Source organism: Piliocolobus tephrosceles, chromosome 2 (assembly GCF_002776525.5).
Source record: "Piliocolobus tephrosceles isolate RC106 chromosome 2, ASM277652v3, whole genome shotgun sequence".
NCBI lineage: Eukaryota > Metazoa > Chordata > Mammalia > Primates > Cercopithecidae > Piliocolobus > Piliocolobus tephrosceles.
Genome location: NC_045435.1, coordinates 97,874,942 through 97,895,852, shown reverse-complemented (window position 1 = coordinate 97,895,852; position 20,911 = coordinate 97,874,942). Strand labels below are relative to the sequence as shown.

Genomic DNA, 20,911 nt, shown 5'->3' with positions numbered 1-20,911 from the left:
GAATTGAAGGCAGTGTTATTAAAGATGCTAAACTTTCACAGACGCCTCTTTCCCTATAGCTTGTTTCCTTCAAGATTTGTGAGTGAAACCACAACATTTATTTTTATCTTGTATAAGGCAATCCTAAACCTCAGACCTTCCAGCTCAGTCTCCGCCAGGCTGTCACTTCACTACTCACCTATAGAGAGCCTCTCCCCAGCCCCAGGCTGTTTTGTCTAAAGAAAATGACATGGACAAAAGCAAGTGGGGGAGAATCACAAGAGAAAACTTCCTCATCTGTGAGCACCTCCGACTCTTACTTGCTGGCTCTGAAAGACATGTGACTTTCTTTGTGCATTGTCTTTTGTTTCCTTTATTCTTGGCTGCCGTTTTCTGGGCGCTTATTTTGCCTCGGGCAGGAGCTAAACATTTGACAAGAGCATATCATTTAAGCCTCAAAATAATCCTACCAAGTAGGCATTACCATGCAGTTTCACAGATGAAGAAATGGAGGCTCAGAGAGGTTTAGGAACCGATCTTAGGTCCCACAGCTTGCAGAGTCTCACTCTTTCTTTGTTTCCCTACAGCCACCCTAGAGTGAGATACCATTGCGGCAATGATATATGATGAAAGTTGAAATTGTGCGGATTAGCCGGAGGTTGGGAGGGACTTCAAAAATTCCCAGGATGAGAAATGAGGTTATGTGGTTGAACGCAGTCTGGAATACCTCGCCCTCACCCCCACCCTCCAGCCTCTACCGGCCCACTGGTCAGTGTCTGGCTGGCTGTCCAGCCTCTCCAGGAAGCTCACATACCTACCTCTGCAGGGGCCTGAGGAACAGACTCATCTTTCCACGTCTCACCCAGGTATGGAGCCAGGTCCTCAGAAGATGTTCCAGTGCCTGGGCTCCTGGGTGTCAGGTGGTCCTCACACCTCTCAACTTGCTGCAGCTGCTCCTGTTAGTGAGAGTGGGTCCCAGCTGCGTGCCTGGCCCCATCTTTAGATGACCAGTTCTAAATTTGAAGGGATCTTGCACATCACAGGCTGCCAGAGCCAAGGGTTTCATATATGCAACTCACGTACATACATATACATACATACACGGTGTGAAGTGAGCATGAAGACTATAGCTAGATAGACCTGTGTTTTATCCTTGGACTCCATTAATTATAAGATATGTGACCTTAGGCAAATTGTTTAACTTCTCTAATCTTCGTTTTTCCCACCTTCAAAAGTCAAAAGGCTAGATCTGCATCATTCAGCTGTTTTGATGACTAAATATGTTAGTGCTTGTAGAACACTTTGCACGAAGTGCTTGGCTCAGTAGATGTTAGCCATGACAATTGTTATTTGTCCAGAGGTCAAAATTGTAGGGAACTTGGCCATCTGGAGCTCCCTAAGAGCCCCAAAGTAACTGAAAATGCTTCTGAGTGGCAGACAGCTGTTACAGAGTTCATGTCCTTTACTCTGGGGATGGTGATGCCCTGCCCTCTGCTGTCACCCAGACAAAGGCACGTAAAATATGGCAGCTGATAACAGCAGCTGCTGGAACACAAGTGATGACTGCAAGGAAGAAGGCTATGGGAAAGCTACAGATTCAAAGCACAACTTTTCTGGACCACTTAGTGACCTGACCAGCAGCCCTGCATGTTCCTGAGGCCCCACAGGGATCCCTGCCTTCCCATGTTGGGCAGAGGTGAATGCCCTGAATTGCTGAGAAGAGGTTAGCGAGGGTTGATACACCAGCTTAAGGTAGTAAGGAATAGTGCCAAGTATTTAAAAATACATATTATCAAATGGCTTAAATGTGCTTTAAATTTGTTGGTGCCAAAAGGAGTGTGTCATTTCCCTATTATATCACTTGTGGGGAAAAGCTGGCTAAATGAGTCACATAAGAATCAGGACTTCTGAGGATGCTGGTGAAGATTAGATGAGCCTTGCTCTTGGACAACATCCTGTTCTTAGAGAAATCTCATTAGCGTCTCATGCACAGAGCCTGGGTTGGGCAGAGCGCATGGGACAGCTGTGTGAAAGACAACCCCCAAGCACTTCAAGGTGGCCTGTTGCTCACCTGCTGCCCCCCACTCCCTGTTTGCCTGCCTGGGGAATTCTGACTTTTTCTTTCAGGCCCTGCTCAAACGCCACTTCCTCTGGAAAGCTTGGCATGGATTAAATTTCTTTATGTCAAGGTCTCCTCTGCATTTCCCTTTTGCCCTTTGTCACTCAAGCCCTGAGGCCCCTCCCCACTGCCTGTGGCTGTCCCATGGGGATAACTCTTACCTGTCCGTTGGGGATCACTTCTTGTTGGGCGCTCTGAGCATCTTCCTCACCATCATCCTCCAAGTCATCAAGATCAGATTCGCCCTCAGCAATGGGCACAGAGACCCACACAGTAGGATTAGCGATGAAGTCACTGTGCTCATCCCTGGGGCCTCTGGGAGCTTGGAGCCCTCCAGAGCTCCCCCTGGCAGTGTTGGCAGCAATGTGGTTCTCAGCTTTGGAGCTGGAGAGTGGGAGTTTCACAACCAGCTCGGGCTCTGCCTTGGGCCGGGGGAATGGGCAGGGCCTGCGGAAGAAGCTGCAAAGAGCCTGCTTGGTACGATGGCCAAAGACCTGGATCCGTGCCAGGGCCACCTGCAGGTTGTTCACCTCCCCATCGTCCTCCGGGGCTGTGAGGTTGTCAGCACTGAAAGAGTTTAATAGCAGGGCGATGAACAGGTTAAGCACCTGAAGAGAAGGAATGGAAGGGAAGATTGATCAATCTCTAAGCTGAGCCCCACATTGGCCTACTGGGTTAGCAGCTGGCTGGCAGGACAGCCATGGCCTGGGCCTCTTCCTGCCCACCTGGGATTCTTTCTCTTTTAGGGGAATGGACATTCTGAGAGCAGTTGAGGGAAGGTTTGGGGATGTCCTGGAGTGACCTGCCTCAGTGGACGAGGCATGGAAGCATATTTTCTGCCATAAAGGAGGAGCCTCCTGCTGAGCAAAGGGACATTTAGGGACAATAGAGAGAAGGCACTGGCCCTTCCTGCGACCACCCTCATGTGCCAAAGCCCTGGGTTCTCTTCCCAACTCTGGAATCCTGGGCACAGATTGCTGCTTCCTGTTCTTCACTTGAGAGCAGGTGAAGAGTGGTTGTGAAGACAAAATGATACGAGAAATGTAAAAGTGCTCAGAGGGGTAAACTTCCTGTCTGAGGGTGAGGGGCATCTGTGGCTCTGCAGAGATGGTGGGCTCAGCCCGGAAGAACAGAGCTTCTGGGATGCAGGCAGAGGTATCTCTGGCTCAGAAGCCAGGGTGGAAAAGACTAAAGAGTCTGGATTTGTTTTTGCTTCCCTTCTCTTGGTTTAGCTTTCTTCTGCCTATAAAACTCTCATGAGGAAAGAACCCAAGTTGGTTGATGTCCAGGGCAATAAGAAAGGGGCTTCTGGAAGACTGCATCGTCCCACACAACCAGCCAGTCCCAGGAGGGCAAGGACCCCCCATGACCAGAGTGAGTGGAGACAAGCTGAGGGCAGGGGGCCAGGCTGGGGCAGAGAAGGGGTACTGGGGCTCATTGTCAAGTAAGTCTCCAGAGGGGCTTCCTCCAAACATGGAGTAGATTTTGTTATTATCTCCATGGCCTTGGATGTTGTCTGTGACCCGTTGTGCCCCCTCCCTGCAGCCTCTCCCTCTGCTCCTAGCTAGGACCTGTGCAGCTTGGAGAAATCAGTCAGCTCTTACTTCCCTGAATAAAAATGGTTTCTGAGCCCCCTTAGAGTGGGGAAGCACATTTTTCCTTTAACAGCTAATAGCCACCATTTATTGAGTTCCTGCCTCAGCCCAGACATTGCATTAGGCAATTTGCATATGTCATCTCTTGTCATTTAATTCTCCCAGTAAACCCATGAGTAAGCACTATTTTCTTGATTTTAAGGAAATTAGAGCTTGAGAAGATTAAGTCTCTTGCCTGGGGTCAGCCACCTAGTAAATGGTGGAGCTGGGATTCTACACCAGGTCTCTCTTTTTAAATCATATGTTCTCATTCCTGCAAGTCAGGCTGCCTCCCAAGGCACACTTTTTGTAATGAATCCCAGATGCATTTGAAAAGTTTGAAGACTCTTCAACCAGAGAAGTACAATCTGGGCATAAAAATGCAGATCAAAGCTTTTTCAGATAACCCAGAAGCCTCCTCCTTTCCCCAGGAGACAGTGCCCCCAGCAGGGCTCACCACTCACCACCAGGTTCCCCAGCACCATCACCGTCAAGAAAAGGATGAGGCATATGGATTTCTGGCCGACTTCCATGCAGGCCCACATGTTCTCAATCCACTCTCCACAGAGGATACGGAAGACAATGAGGAAAGAGTGGAAGAAGTCGTGCATGTGCCAGCGGGGCCAGTCTTCATGGGGCGCGGAGATATTTTTTCGGTTATTACGGTAGTTTTCCCCTAGGAGCTGCTTGCCAACCAGAGCAAAGACAAAGACAATGATGGCCAGGATGATGGTGAGGTTACCCAGTGCCCCCACTGAGTTTCCAATGATCTTGATGAGTGTGTTTAAGGTGGGCCAGGACTTGGCCAGCTTGAAGACGCGCAGCTGCACAGAAACAGAGACTGTCAGGTTTTGGTAGCTGTGCTCATTACCTTTCATCTAAAGTTTTGGCTGGAAACTAAAGATCTGGGAAAAACACAAGGCCTCTCATCCCATTAAACCAGGGCATTTTCTGGAAGCTGCTTTCAGAGACCTTTCTTCCTATGCTATAAATTACTCAAAAATATGACCAGCCTTCTATGGTTCCTAAGTATCAATGTGTTTCATTGACTATGGCTGTGTCAGGGTCTTGTACTGGGGTGGTGGCCTTGTGATCTGTACTCTGTTCTGTAGCCACAGGCCTGATCCCTCCTGAATATGGGCCCCTTCTGTGGAGGTGGGGTGGGTGTGATGGGGCTCACAAATAAGTGAGAACAAGCTTATTTTGACCTGAAGAGAGACCAGCCTCCTTCGGGTAGGGGATGACCCACTGCATTCGATAGGTATTGGCAAAACATCTCTTAGGGCATTTCTCATCTTGCGGAAGTGGACAACATCTGTTGCTCCCACCAGCTTTGAAACTGCAAATGTCTGTGATTTCATGGACTCAGCATTCATATGTTCATTTAACTGACCAACCAACCCGCCCCCCAGAGCACCAGTCATACAGGTGCATGGCACTGTGCTAGCCTGTGAGGTATATGAAGAGAGGTGTGTGGGCTCTTGCTCTCATGGAACTAATTGTTTAGTTACTGAGAAAAGATGAAGTCTCCAAAAGTCTTCATTGTAAACTCAAATATGTTAAGTCCCACAGAAGGCAAAAGCATCAAGCATAAAAATGTATAAATGTTTTAAAATATATTTGTATGGTTCTCTAATTTGTTCAGAAAAAAACGTCTGTGATCAACTGTCAGTCTGTCAGTCAAGGTGTGTTTATGGAGCACCTAGTAGGAGCCAGGCTGTGGCTTAGGTGCTAGGATGCAATGCTGAACAGAACAGTGCAGCAACAATTTTATCACTCATATCAGTGAGTAAATCTCATAGGAGGAGGTTTAATCCTCTTACACAGTAAGTACTGTATACACCTCTTTATGTGATAGGGGAGAGGGGGTCCACATTCACCTTAGACCTAATCTGGAAATTACTCTCCTCATATGGGAAGCAGAGCTTAAAACAACAACTCTGTGGACTGGTCACAGAGGAAGCTGATAAACACAAATAAAAATTGAGCATTAGTAACTAGTATGGGCAGCAGGAAACGTAGCCCATGGCCTGCCAAAAGTTGTGAGCCTAGCAGGAATTTCTCCCCACTTTAAGACAAGATCCCAAAGAGCTTTACCCTTCATGTAAGGATGAACCATAAACAAGCCCAGGAGAATGCAAGGAAAATTGAATGGCTGGTGCTAGGTACCAGCTACAGGAGGAAAATAGACTCTGAGCATTTGGAACAACAAAGTGGTGCTCATATAGGATTTTAGCTAGAATTCACACTACCTAGGTATTTTAAGTTGAGAATTTAATTTAGAGCAATTCTACAAAGTGCTCTGCAGAATTAAATGCAAATACTCTCTGGAAGAACCTGCCTTCATCCCAGGTTTCATAGTATCCCCTCAAAAATTGTTTAAGAGTTGCAGTAAAAAAACAAACAAAAACAGAAGGAATGAGTCACCAGGAGTGAATGAGATCCAGGAGAAACCACAGATGTAGAAACAGTCATTCCATTTCTTCAGATGATATAATTATTAGTCAGAGATAACAGTATAATTAGGAATAATATGTTAAAAAAATAAAATAATAATTTGAAACAATGTGTAGAGAATAAAAAAACTATAGATAACAAGTTGTGAAAAACAAATACACTCTTAGAAATGAAAAGTATAATACTTAAAATTAAAAATACTATGAAGAAGGTTTGCATCAGATTTGACACAGTTTGGGAGAGAATTAGTGAACTGAGGATATGTCAGAATCAATTATTCAGAATGTAACCCAGAGAGACATAAGATGAAAAATACCAAAATAGTGTAAGAGACACAGAGGATAGAATGAGATAGTTTAATATCTAGCTAACCAAAGTCCAAAAGGAGAAAAAATAGAATGGAGTGGAGGCTATAATTGTCCACATAATGTCTGAGAACTTTCCAGAATTGAAAAAAATTACAAATCTAAAGATTCAAGAAGTCAGTGAATCTTAAGCATTATAAATGAAAAGAAATCCACACCTAGACATATTACAGTGAAATTGCAGAACACCAAAGACGGAGAGAAGATTTAAAAAGCATCCAGAAAGAAAGGAATAACAGTTAAATTGAAAGCTGACTGCTCATTAGCAACAATGGAGGCTAATTGTTGAAATAGTATCTTCACTGAAGGAAGATAAAATAAGTATCAATTAGAATTTTACATTCATAAGAAATGTCTCTCAAAGACAGGGGCAAACTGAAGAGCAAATTTCAGATAAACAGAGAGGTTATTGCCAGAAGGCACTTACTAAAAGAAATTCTAAAGGAGGTACTTCCGGTAGATAGAAAGTGATCCCAGAAGTAACATGTAATGTGTAATATACAAGAATGCGAAACTGTACCCCAAAGGGTTAAATAAATCAATAACTAAATTTTTAGGCTTACAGGATACCAAATAAGAAACTACTCATTGAAAATCTGAAACTCAAACTGTGTTCCAAAGAGTAAGAAATCAGTAACTTACAAAAATTCTTGCGTTTTTAGGACAGCAGATAGGTAAAGAAACAACTTGCTGTGACACCGAAACTCCCTCCTCTTGTCAGATGAAGAAAAACGTGGCTGAAATCAGTTGGAACCAGGATGGCTGACAGAATGAGCTTACTGATGTCATGGACTGAATTTCCACTTAATACTGGATACTAACTCCCCCAAGATTTGCATATGCAACCCACGAGTTAGCATGAAGAGATAACTGTGCAGGCCCAGGGACTCTCCAAACCTCCTCTTTCCTTCCACCATCACCTGCAAATCTCGGTATCCACTCACTAAACATTTTCTGATAAAAATACTGCCTTGAAGACAGTGCAGGGGGGAGACAGATCTGAGGCTTGACCTTCTGTCTTCTTGCCAGCCAGCTTGCAATATTAAGCTTTTCTTTTCTCAAAAACCTGGTGTCATAGTCTTGGCTTCCAACATAATAGTATTGGTTTCTAGTGCATTGGGCAGCGAGCCCCCACTGGCTCTATAACAAAGGTATAAAGAGCAAGAAAGTGCTAAGTATGAGAGTGAAATCTAAATAAACGTTGAGTAGACACAACAGCAATGTCTTGTGAGATGTGGAAGAGACTGGTCATATGCTCTCCATTCACTTTTCTGCTCTCAGACACAATGGAAGACTGTTTTCCAGTTTTGCTTGCAAATAGTTGGGGTCACATTAGTGGGCTCTGTCTGGTGGAATGGAGATGGAGACAGAAGTAATATACGTGGCTTTTAGGCATAGCCTTAAACCCCCTGCACTTTTTCTTTCCCTTTCATGTTCACCATAAAGGTCACTAATTGAAGATGGTGACATCATAATATGGGATAATCCTAGATCCTCGAGTCGCTACTTGAAGTAATCACTCCCAGGAGAGCTTCCCAACAAGCACTGAATGTGCTGTGAGACATATATCTCTATTATGTTAACTCACAGATTTAGAGGGTATCACTGCAATTAGTTGTACTTATCTTGAGTAATGGAGAAATTGGTTCATTGAAAAAAGGTATTCCCTTTTCAAAAGCATCAATCTGTGGCACTGGCTTAATGATCATGTGGTGGACAACAAGGAAGCTGATGGGAGAAGGCTTGGAAAGTCAATCTATGCTATTCAGTGACAAAATATTGCCTGCAAAAATTTTGAGGCAGATCATGAGCCTCATGAATCGGCAACCCTAGGGGAAGGGTTTATTAAAGCTTAGTATTGTGGGTCAGTTGTAACTGGCTATGTTGGTCAAGACAGTACAAGAAAGAGATTAGCTCAGGAAAGATTTAGCTGGTTTATAAGAAATAAAAGGAAATATAATCCAGAAATTTAGAGCCTTGACAATTTAGGGAACTGTACTGCTTCTAGATTCCAGGCAGTGAGCAATGGGATTAAGTCTTCCAATGTTGAAGACTAGTTAAATTTTCCAATTAAATGAAACAAGTCTTAACAAAATGTGTAGTAATGGTGTAGCCACTGTTTCTTGTGCAAGAGAAAGGCATGGGGAAAGGAGAACAAAGAAATAAAGAACAATTGAGAACTTTGTCAAAGAAAGCGTTTTGTGTGGCAAATGAGAGGTCTGAAGCCATCTAAATTTTTGAAGTAATGATATTGTGAAATAAACCATAATCCCTGACTGAAAAAGCCTTTCACTATTTAAACCTTAAAACAAACCTTGGTTTTCCATTTTTCCACAAGCAGGAGGCAAACTTTGAAGGTTATACTGGCCTCCTTCAGGTATGGCAAAGTCACTTCTTGGAGTCCCACCTAGAGCTGTCTGGCTTGCATTAGGCTATGATATGAGTGAGAAATAAAGCTTTATTGGGGTAAGTTACTCAGTTTTAGGGATTGTCTGTATAATAGCTTTATTTTTCATTGATTAATAAAACTTTTTATAAACAAGATAAAATTAAAATACTTATCATTACAATAAATTGGGGAAGGGCATCTGGAATGAAAAATTGGGAGGAAAGTTACAGATTTTAGCTAACTTTTGGCTTTGATTAAATTAACTAATGGAGAGTTAATTTATGCTGTAATGTCTGCAGCCTCAACTTCCTGGGCTCAAGTCATCCTCCCACCTCATCCTACCAAATAGCTGAGACTACAGACGTGTGCTATCATGCCCAGCTAATTTTTTTACTTTTCTTTTTTTTTTAATTTTAATTTAATTAATTAATTAATTTACTTTTGAGACAGAGTTTTGCTCTTGTTGCCCAGGCTGGAGTGCAATGGTGCGATCTCAGCTCACTGCAACCTCCGCCTCCCAGGTTCAAGCAATTCTCATGCCTCAGCCTCCCAAGTAGCTGGGATCACAGGCATGCGCCACCACACCTAGCTAATTTTGTATTTTTGCTAGAGATGGGACTTCTCCATGTTGGTCAGGCTGGTCTAGAACTCCCGACCTCAGGTGATCCGCCTGTCTGCACCTCCCAAAATGCTGGGATTACAGGCATTAGCCACTGTACCTGGCCTTCTTTTTATTTTTTTTAATGAGATGGAGTCTCACTCTGTTGCCCAAGCTGGAGTGCAGTGGCATGATCTTGGCTAACTGCAACCTCTGCCTCTGGGATTCAAGTAATTCTCGTGCCTCACCCTCCTGAACTACTGGGATTACAGGCATGTGCCACCACACCCAGCTAATTTTTGTATTTTTAGTAGAGATGGGGTTTCCTCCTGTTGGCCAGGCTGGTCTCCAACTCCTGTCCTCAAGCAATCCTCCCACCTCAGCTTCCCAAAATTCTGGGATTACAGATGTGAGCCACCCCACCAACCCCCTTGGCTTTAAACAAAAAAAAAAAATTGGCATAACCTTGAAACCTTGATACCAAAACCTGACAAGGACAATGAAAGTCAGGAAAATTATAGATCAAATATTACTCATTGATATGGATAAAAAAATCTTAAGCAAATTTTTAGCAAACTAAATCTTCCAATGTATTAAAAAATGCATCATGATCAAGCTAGGTTTAAGCTGGGAATGTAAAGTTGATTTAACATTAGAAAATCAATTAATATAATTCACCACTTTAACAGATTAAAGGAGAAAATACATGATTATCTCAATACATGTAGAATAATTGTCCGATAAAGTTAAACATGCATTCATGATAAATATTCTTGAGAAAAGAGAATTTCCGAAACCGATAAAGGTTTCTTATCTTTAAAAGAGCCTGCCACAACTGTTAGGGGTAGTGAAATATTGAAAGGATTCTCTTTGGGATCAGGAAGTTGACAAAGATGCCTGTTATTAACACTTGTTTTCAACAGTGTACTGGATGTCCTAACTAGCACAGTGATCTAGTAAAAAGAACCTAACGGCATAAGGATTAGAAAAGAAGAAATTAAACTCATTATTTTCACATGATGTGATTGTGTTAGAAAATTTAAAACATTGTATAGATAAATTATTAGAATTAATAAGAGACGTTTCTGGATACAAAAATGTTAAATGTCAAAATACTAGCCAAAAATGCTAGAAAAGAACATTTAAAAAGATACGCAAGATCCTATGGAGAAAATTGCATAAACATCATGGAAACATTTTTAAACTATATTGAAAGACTGGTATAGAGAGTATACTATCTTCATAGATCAGAAGACTGCATTTTGTAAAGATTATTTGTCTTCCCATATTGACCTATCAATTATAGCAGTCCCTAATGGGAAAAACAGTAATAGCTTTGTGTATGGAGGGGTGTGCAACTTGGCAAGCTAATTCTAAAATGAATATGAAAGTGTGCAGGCCAAGATATTCTTGTAGTAAATTAGGTGGATTACTTGATTTACAGACACAGATATATTTAAAGCTGCCATAATTAACACTGATATTGGTACCAGGATAGACCAATGGACTAATGGAGCAAATGGAGCAAGGCTTTAAATGATGGGAGGAGAAGTCATGCTATTTTGGGAGAGATGGAAGACAGAATTTTTATTTCTTCCTTTTCCCCTCCTCCCTGCTCTTTTCTTTCCTTCCTTCAATCAATCAACAGATGTTTATTGAGTTTCTATGTATGTGCTGGGCCTTGTGCTAGGCCCTTGGGGTAAAATGGTAGACAAGAAACTCTGGTTTTTGCTTCATGGGATAGCAGGACAATTGTAAATGCCAGGTTAATGTGATGAGGGAATCCAATTTTAGATAGCGTGGTTGGGGAGGTCCCTTCTAAGGAGGTGACAAGTGCATGGAACTCAGAGGCTGAGAATAAGTGAGCTAAGTGAAGACTAAAGGAAAGCATTCCAGGCACAGTGAAACCAACTTCGAAGGCCCAAAGCCAAGAAGATCTCTGTTATGTGTGAAGAAGAGAGAGGAGGCCTTTCTGCCTGAAATAAAGTGGGCAAGAGAGAGACTGGTGAACTGGCAGGTCCTGATTATGTAGAACTTTGTACACCATCATGAGGAGTCTGGATTTTATCTCAGAGCAATGGGAAACCAGTGAAGTTACTTGTAACAAGTGTATTACCAACATAAGATGTTGGTAATAGGAAAACTCTGTGTGTGTGTATGCGTGCGTGTGTGTGTGTGTGGTGGGATTGATGGTATATGAAAGCTCTCTGTTCAGTCTGCTCCAGTTTTCTGAAAACTGAAAACTGTCCTGAAAATAAAGTCTATTAATTAAAACCATGAAGCTGACCAGCTGGCGGTGATTTTTCTCCAGCATTTCTCACAGCTCAGGTGCAGGCAAGGTGGAGAGAAATATTTGACTTAGACTTTCCAGTGAGGTTTTGCCAAACACAAAAATGCAAAGAGGCAGAGGGGAAAGGTGATTGAGTTTATTTTCAAGGGCATAATAATATTGGTGGGCCATGAAACCTAAGGCAGGTCATGAGGGAGGTGGAATAGATCCCAAGAAAGTGTGTAGTTGGTGGGTGTGGTTAGGGAATTGTGCCTTGATCAGCATGTTAAAATCAGCGAGGTGGGGACAGGGCGGCATTCCCCTGGAGTATCCTATAGGGGCAGATTGTGAAGTAAACTTGCCTATTTTGGGTTGTTTGAGACTTTAGACTGTGGGATCACAACAAAAGTAGCATATAGACCTTAAAACACTAAGCTTCTGCTTCCCCAAATGTATAGAAACGTTCGCATTTTATTAGAAGACTCACTGTGGGCCTGCCAGGGAATGGGGGTATGATATCTTGCTCTCTTAATAATTGTGCATAGGCTCCTTATACTGACCATTAGCTTAGGGGCCTGCCTCTTGTCATCAATTTCTAGATACCCAGAGAAATCTGTCCTTCTACAAATGTGATTTAATTCTGACCTTCTAAGATTTCCAGGTTATGGACAAAGAGTCCTACAGGCCTACTCTACCCTTCTTCTCCCTGGGATGGTGACAGCACCACCAGCTTAGGCAGATGCCATCAACCAGCGTTTCATGGCACAGCTGTGTCTCAGGACATGCTTTATTTTGTCTTTAGAGTGTTTTTAAAAATTGGTTTAGTAGCCAGTATTAAAGACATTTGCACAAAAATCTGAATTTCTGACTTTTTTACTAATTTATGGAAAATGAGTAACTCTGACAATGATGGACAGGCCATAGTCCCTCCCTCCCCTCCTTCCTTCCTTCCTTCCTTCATTCCTTCCTTCCTTCCTTCCTTCCTTCCTTCCTTCCTTCCTTCCTTCCTTCCTTCCTTCCAGGCCATAGTCCCTCCCTCCCTTCCTCCCTCCCTCTCTCGCTTTCTTCTTTATTTCTTTCTTTCATTCTTTCTCTTTCTCTCTTTCTTTTTCTTTCTTTCTTTCTTTCTTTCTTTCTTTCTTTCTTTCTTTCTTTCTTTCTTTCCTTCTTCTTTCTCTTTCTTTTCTTTTTCTTTCTTTTTTTCTCTCTTTTCTTTTCTCTCTCTCTCTCTTTCATCTGTCTTCCTCTCTCTTTTTCTATCTTTATTTCTCTCTCTCTGTCTCCTTTCTTTTTTGAGACAGGGTCTCATTCTGTCACCCAGGCTGGAGTGCGATGGCATGATCATGGTGCACTGCAGCCTCCACCTCCCTGGTCTCAGGTGATCCTCCCACCTCAGCCTTCTGAGTAGCTGGGACAACAGATGCACACCACCATGCCTGGCTAATTTTTTCATTTTTTTGTACAGACGAGGTTTCACCATGTTGCTCTTGAACTCCTGGGCTCAAGCGATCTGCCTGCCTTGGCCTCCCAAAGTACTAGGATTACAGGTGTGAGCCACTGCACCCAGCCTGAGATGGTCACGTTGATTTCTATATAAACCTCCCTCCCTGGAGTTGTGCACTGCTTTGGGTCTGCCTAGGTGAAATGGAGTCATCTTTGCACATCTACCTGAGGCAAATATCTAGTGCCCAAATCTCTTCCATGGCTGGCTCTATGCCACTACACATGGGCATTTGAGTTTGCCACCCCTAATCCAGGTACACCAAGTTCAGGGGCTCAACACTGTCTCACTGGCCTCCGTGATAGGGTCCCAAGCAGATCTGTCCTAGTGTCTCGCCGCCTCCTGAACCATGCACCCCTTCAACCTCTGGATGCCCAGCACTTGTCAGGAGCTTGGGAAGATTGCTGGACATTCCCCTTTGTTTTGTCACCTCTCTCCAAGGCTAGATGCAGGGCTCCCAGTTAACACTGAGAGATTCCTGAGAGCAGGTGGCCTGCGCTAACAAGCCATGACATTTCTTCAGGCCTCTTTCCTATTCCCAAGAGTCAACGAGATGCCAAGCTTCCTCCAGATGGCCTGGAGACTTGGAAGAACCTAGTGACCTGACTCTCCTGGGAATCTGACAAGTTTGGCTGACAAACGTGGCTCTGATAAAAGTGGGTGGCTTGTGGCACTTCTCCTGTAGAGGGCTTCCTGGAGCTGAGTTTGGAGAAGAGTCGTCATTGCATGTGAGTGAGGCTAATAGGAGGCAGTTTGAGGGTGCTTGACACATTGGGGCTGTGACTTCAGGCACCAGGGAATTGGAGAATGACCTCCTTGAGGCTGGAAGGAGCTGGGGCTCTGGAGTCAGACAACCTGGATTTGAGATCCAGGTCTGTGGCTTATTCCCTTGCTTGGCAGATGGGAGACTTTGGGGTCATCATGGAACCATTCTTTTTCCTCCTCCACTCATGAGGATCTTAAAAACAACTATCTTTCAGGGTTGTCGTGAGCATAAAATGAGGTACGTTTTATCAAGTGTCCAGTGCTATGCCTGACACATTGGAAGTGCTCAGTAAGTATTAGCTGCTATGATTATTGCTATTATTGTTATTTGATAAGAGACGAGGACAGTGCTTGGAAGTCCCCTCTTGGTGCAGATGAGGGAGCCAAGGCCCAGAGAGGAGAAGGCACGTCCCCACTATGAGTCACCAAAAAGCTGGGACCACAGACCTAAGTCTCCAGTCACCCAGGAGTCATACCCTGCTCCCTCCCACAAGGACAGGAGAGGAAGGGGGAGCTGGCTGGTGCAGTCCCCAGAGCACAGTGTCTTCCCTGAGTCTGGGTGGGAGTTCCCCCAAGCCATCAAGAGAAAAACATTACCAAGCGGAAGCTCCGCAGCACAGACAGGCTTCCCTTCTTGGCCACGCCCAGCTCTAGCAGACTCACAGTGACGATGATGCAGTCAAAGATATTCCACTTCTTCTGGAAATAATAGTATGGGTCGAAGGCAATGATTTTGAAGACCATTTCAGCAGTAAAAAATATGGTAAAGACCTAGGAGTGGAAACAAGTTTTATCACAGTGGGATCCGTGGGGTCGGAGGCAATGACAAAAATGGCAGCAAGAAAATGTCTTCTTTACAAAATAGAAAATCCCCTTGTTTTGTTCAGTTGCTATGTTATCTGTGGGCTCCTGAGTATTGGCCAGGGGAACAGTCAACGTGACAGAATGGAGACATTTCTGCACCATTCTCAGGGGCTATGCATGCTGCAGTTTTTCCATGCGAGTGGTGGTGGGAGTGGAGTAAGTGGACAGTCTTTAAGATCATTATTATAATATCATTATGTCAGTGAAGAGTCAGTCTGGTTCAGTAGTTAAAAAGCGTGGGTTGTGGGACATCACAGACCTGGATTAAAATCCCAACTCAGACATTTTCTAGCTTATGTAAGCTTGGACAAATAACACATCCTTCCTGTACCTCAATTTCCTCATCTGTATAATGGGCATAAAATAAGCCAATGCATGTGCAATTCTTAGCAAAGGGCCTGACAGATAGTAATTCATTCATAAATAATAGTGACTAGTAAGAACAATGATTCATTGTCTCTAAGATTCTTTTAGGCTTTATGTGTCTCTAATTGTCTTAAATAGGACAGAATTCTGACGCTGAGAGAGGTCAGAAGCAGGCTTGGGTCACACAACAACCACCAGGGAAGGGAGACAGAGAAGGAGGAAAGCAAAGACCAGGGTCAGGTGCTTTGCCTTCATATCTTTTCATCTGAGCCCCTCACCAGCCTGAAAAATGGACAATGCATCCCTCTTATGGAGAAGAAAACAGGAGAGTTTAAGTGACTGTCTCATGCCACAAGACTGTTCCTGTGTAATTCAAAGAGCATCCATTGAGTGCCCCTTGTAGCCAAGTCAGTGTGGTATGGTGGGGGGTGGGGTTGAGGTCTTGTGTCTTCCAGAGATCTGGGTCCACCCTGGCTTCACCCTCAACAGCTATACAATCTTGGGCAGGATACTTAACCTCTCTGAGTCTTAGTGCTTCCTTTTGTCATGTGAGGGTGATGATAACCTCATAATGTTGTTGTGACACTGAGATAACATTCATAAAGCACCTGACTCATTGCAGGCACCAAACACATGACTTCCTTGCTTTAAAAAAAAAGGCACTTTGCTCTGACACTGTGGGAAAGGCCTTTTCTCTCTCTTGCCTCCACTTTTCTAACTGTATAATGAGGGTGTGGGCTCAAATGTCTATTCCATAAGGCCCTCCTAGGCTGACTTCTTGGGAATAAGCATTCTCTTCTCTTTCCATTTTTCCTTTTCATGTCAACTTTAGGATGTGACCTCAGCCTAGGTTGCCAAAACATGAGGCATGTTGATTCCACCATATTCCAGAACCTACTGCAGCCCCTTTCACAGCCCTGGATTATGCGGGAGGGAGTGGTTTCTAGGGATGAGTAGTTACACTTCCTTTGGGCCTTCCCCCTCCACCTAAGTCTGCAGCCTGTAAGAAGCTGGATCCCAAAGCTGGACAGTTCTGGTGAATCCAGTAGGTCACGTCCAGAGTGGTGGACCCTGCTGCGGACATGAAGGCAGGACACCGACCCTTTCTAGTTTCTGCCTATCATGTGTGCATGTGTTTGAACACACACACACTAGCAGGTCCTGTGAGGTGGCTTAATTCAGGGGTTAAGAAAAGTGTGGGCTTGGGAGCCAGTCTATCTGGGTTCAAATTCTGATGTGGCCACTAACTCAACTCTATGATCTTGGGAAGATTATTTAACCTTCTGTATCTCCATTTTCCACCTGGGAAAGGGAATAATAATAGTACCTACCATATAGGGTTGTTGTGAAAATAAAATGAGATAATCCGTGAGAAGCATCTGAGTATTATTACTATTCCTGTGGGTGGGGCAAGGTTGGAGCAGTTGTTCTCCCTCTGAGTCAGATACTTTATTCAGTATATAGTGAAATCCAGTAACGACTGTATCTTGTTAAAAGTAAATAACACTAACAAATGATGGAGGAAAATTTAAAGTAGCATCCTATCTAAACTAGACGCCAAAGAAAAGTTCCGACTTCCTGATGCTTTTGTTACAACAGCAACCGTGTTTCCATGTTTCCTCCCTTCCACTGTCTTCCCCTTCCCTCCCCAACTCTTTTCCTCCTTAAGTGACAGCACTGAAAATCGTGGCTACTGCTAATTGCACTCATAAAAGTAATTACATTGGAAGGAAACGGACAAGTCCAAACATTGTCTTTAGATAAAAAAGTGACATTTATCCTCATTTCAAGGTAGAGGCAACTGAGAATCAGAGAATTCAAGTGGTTGTCCTGTGTTTTATAAAGGGCAACTAGCTGCCTCTGGCTCCAGGCTCTCTTGGTTCACTTTCCTGTGCTTGTTCATCCCAAAGCCATTCCCACCGGCTCAGCCTGGGTCCTCCCACACTTGACCTCCTGAACCCACCCAGTGTCCACATGTCTCCCGCACTGCTGCTCTGCTCTTAGCTAATGGGCTCAACACACTAACCAATAAGGGCATGCCCCACCCCACCCGAACCGCACCCTGTCGCTGCCCCCACCCCCACCCCGGCCATGCCAGTGAGGGCAGTACCAGCCAGAGCACTCACAATGTTGCCTATCTGAAGCATGGCTTCGAAGGTAGGGCTCATGCCATGATGCTCCATGGCCATGAAGATGGTGTTCACCACGATGCACAAGGTGATGGTGAGCTCTGCAAAGGGGTCCGTCACAAGCCCAAAGAGAATTGTCTTGAGCTTCACCCACATGGGGCAGCAATCCCAGATCAGATACTTCTGAGCCAAGTTGGTCAAGCAGGGTGGGCACTTCTGTTCAGACTCCTCAAGTTCTGCATTACAGGTGTGGTCAATGACAGCTGTCAGCCATGTGTCACCTTGGACCCCAATTCTGCGGTCATCCTCTAGGCCTTGTTGTTACTAATAACTACCACCTCCAACATTTTGACTTCAGTCGTCTCTCTGTCTCTGGTGTTCATTTCTTATATTTTGAACTCCTCTAGTCCTGCAACTCCAATTAATCTCTGCCCCATCCACTCCTTCAAACCACTGACAATACACATTTTTACTGCCCATCACCTATATCATGTCCTTACTTCTCAATTTACCCAGCTTAGATTTCACATCCATCTCTCTAACTCCTCACTTGCAGACACCCTCAGTTCCTTGGCCCCTCTCCTCCTTCATTGTACTTGCCTGGCAAAACCTGAACTCTGAATAGACCTAATTTGTAGACTACTCTGTACTTGCACCCAACCAGCTGGACCTGGCTGGAAAAAAATACATAACTATGCTTACTGGCCCTCCTAGAGATCTGTGAGCCCCAGCCTTGCCCTGCCCAGAAATCTGGCTGTGTTTCTATATTATATTCCACTCCTTCAGTCTTCCAGATGACTGTTTCTCACTTCCTCTTCCCCCCTCTAACCTCCAGCCTTCTTTCTACTCCTCACTCTCTGTTGATGAGCTCCCTTTTATTTCACTCAGAATGTAGAATAGCTCACAAAAGAACTTCCCCTTCTTCCTACCACTAAATCTCTGGCATATCTGCAAGTCCACCCGGTATTCTGTCTTCGTGGCCCACATAATGCGTGGGTCGCTCTACCCCTCCCACTTGTGCCACGCCCTTTCCTCTTCTACCTACTCAAGGCCTTCATCATCCATAGTCCTCTTCCTTCCAGACCATTCCCATGAGTAGGTAAACATGCTTTAATTACCTCGCAGCTTTGAAAAAGTCTCCCTGGACCCCATGCTCTCTTTCATTACTGCTTCCTTAACAGCAAAATTCCTCCTAAGAGTTTTCTACACTTAACCTTCTATACCTCCTTACCTCTTTTTTTCTCTGCAGCCCCTGGAATCCAACTTTTACTGCTTCCAAATTCAAATAATTGATTTCCAGTTCTCATCTTACTCTTATAGCATTTGACAGAATTTATATGGTTCTCCTTGAAACCAGTGTTCACTTGGCTCTGGGGACTGCACTATCTCTTGCTTTTTCTCCCATATTTCTCCACTTCTTTTCACTTTCTGTTTTTGTCTCCATCTTCCTTTCCTGCTTGTAAATGTTGGAGAACTCAAACATTCTCACCTTAGCCTCTCTGTGTTTTGAACTTCATAGCCCTAAAAAACCATCTCTATGCTGATTTCCATGAAATTATGCGTCTAATTTCTGATCCCTTCCTGAACACTAGGCTCATCTCTCTACCTGCCTCCATTAAATCTCCATGTGGATCTGTAACTGTGGCCACCTCGATGGAGGGCAATTTCTTAGCTTTAGGTTTATCTATAAATTCTGCAGCAAGACATGCATCTTGAACAGATATCAGCCTATGTGGGCAAAGAAAGATGAAGTCCATTGTTTATAATCATAATATAAAACAACAACTGATAAAGTATAATACATTATGAAAAAGGATGAGCAGATTTATTTGTGGTGATGTAGAAAAATATATATGTTTAATGTGTGTATGTGCATGCATGTGCTTATATATGCATAGAACATTGCTTGAAGAACATAAGATAAACTGGATTGTGGTGGGGGTGGGGCACGCATCAGGAGTCTGGGGAGCAAGAAGGGTCTATAGTGGGAAGGAGACATAACTGTCATTGCATACACATTTGCAGTGTTTACATTTTTTTTTTTTTTTACTATATGCACTTGAAAAATGAGTTTAGAGAAATAATTAGAGAAAAATGAGTTTAGAGAAACAGTGCTTTTTCCTGATAGATAATTTAAAAATGTGTATGTAGTCAAGATTTATCAGTAGTATTTTTATTTGTTTTCTTGCATGTATGCCTTGCATATGAAGCTTTTCTCACTGCAAGGCTTGGAAAACACCTTCTCCATGTTTTTTTCTTTCTTTTGTAATTTCACTTTTTCCACTTAAAACTTTGGTGCATTTGAAATTTATTTGGGTAAAGAGTAAGATATTGATGTGGTTTATTTTTTCCTATCTCTGGTTATTTATAATAACGTTACTTATTGAATAATTTTTCACTTTCCTAAGATTTGAAATGTCATTTTTGTCATGTTATTACCATTTATGTTCATGTGTTTTCATATACACATGTCCATTTCTCTTTCACAGATCAGACTATTTATTTTCACTGTCATGCTGTTTTAATCACTCACTGTGGATTTTAGAAACTACAGATGTCAAAACTGGCAAAGCATAGTTCTCTAAAGAAGTTGGCACATCCTGGGACCAAAATCAAAAATCTCCGTTTGGAACAAAAGCAAGAACTTCCCTGGACCTATTTTGGCACTAAGATGAAGCACAGGAAGTAGTGATGAATGAGGACACTTTAGATGTGCCATTTTGGCAGGAAGCAACCACCTGTGAGGCATGATGGGAAAAGAGAAGCAGCTTTGTAAACAGCCTTGACATTGCTGAACTTGATTGATTGCGGAGACAGAGAAGCTAAAAGTACCTACTTGCCAGCTTAAAACATGACCATGGCCCCCCTCAAAAGGATCTACTATGTAAAACTGATACAGAAAGAACTTTTCTCCCTTCATCTTGTTATGCTTAAAGAGGTCCCCCTGCTCCTGTAACACCAATGCCTCCACTGTGCCTACTCTCCTGCCACTGCAGGAGTCTGTTGAATATTCCTTCTCTTCCCTTACTCTTCAGTCTCTCCTACTGTCCCAGATCCTTCCCATTAGCATGCAATATGCTCAAAACAAACAAACAAACAAACACTCCCCCAAACACAAAAACCAAAGAGTCTTCTTTCAATTCTACTTACTCTTTAATGTCATCTTACTGTCTCCTCTCTCTCACAGGCAAACTTCTTGAAAAAAAATTGTCTATACACCATATCTTCATTTCTTCACCTCTCACTCGTTCTTTAAGCCCCTTCAGTATGGCCTCTGCCTACCCTTGTACTCCATTAATCCTCTTTTGCTTAGATCACCAAAGACATCCATGTGACTAAAGCCCCTGCACCTTTTCATGTTTCATCTTACCTGACCTTTCCATAGCATTGCCTCTGGTGGCCTTTCTATTCTTCCTGAAGAAATTTTATTCTTGGCTCTGCATTGTATTCTTCTAGGTTGTCTCTTATTTCTGTAC

At 43.4% G+C, this 20,911-nt stretch overlaps 1 protein-coding gene and 1 long non-coding RNA gene across 4 annotated transcripts in view; one reads left to right on the top strand and one right to left on the bottom strand.

Annotated features, from left to right (window-relative positions):
• SCN10A (sodium voltage-gated channel alpha subunit 10) overlaps window positions 1-20,911 on the bottom strand; it is a 95,794-nt gene that overhangs the window by 27,117 nt on the left and 47,766 nt on the right. For 2 of the 3 annotated variants that reach the window (XM_023231614.1, XM_023231616.1), the window contains 5 exons: window positions 17,433-17,671; window positions 14,674-14,847; window positions 4,197-4,556; window positions 2,254-2,706; window positions 798-932 (listed from right to left, as the gene is read on the bottom strand). In XM_023231614.1, the coding sequence (XP_023087382.1) occupies window positions 798-932; window positions 2,254-2,706; window positions 4,197-4,556; window positions 14,674-14,847; window positions 17,433-17,671 (1,361 nt within the window). Of the gene's footprint in view, window positions 1-797; window positions 936-2,253; window positions 2,707-4,196; window positions 4,557-14,673; window positions 14,848-17,432; window positions 17,672-20,911 lie in introns of all 3 variants that reach the window. The other variant, XM_023231615.1, reaches the window with a different exon arrangement.
• Window positions 1-20,911, top strand: part of LOC113224929 — a 29,216-nt gene that overhangs the window by 7,891 nt on the left and 414 nt on the right. Inside the window, exon 2 of the long non-coding RNA XR_003309566.1 lies at window positions 19,925-20,891. This is a non-coding gene — a long non-coding RNA (uncharacterized LOC113224929). The remainder of the gene's footprint in view (window positions 1-19,924; window positions 20,892-20,911) is intronic.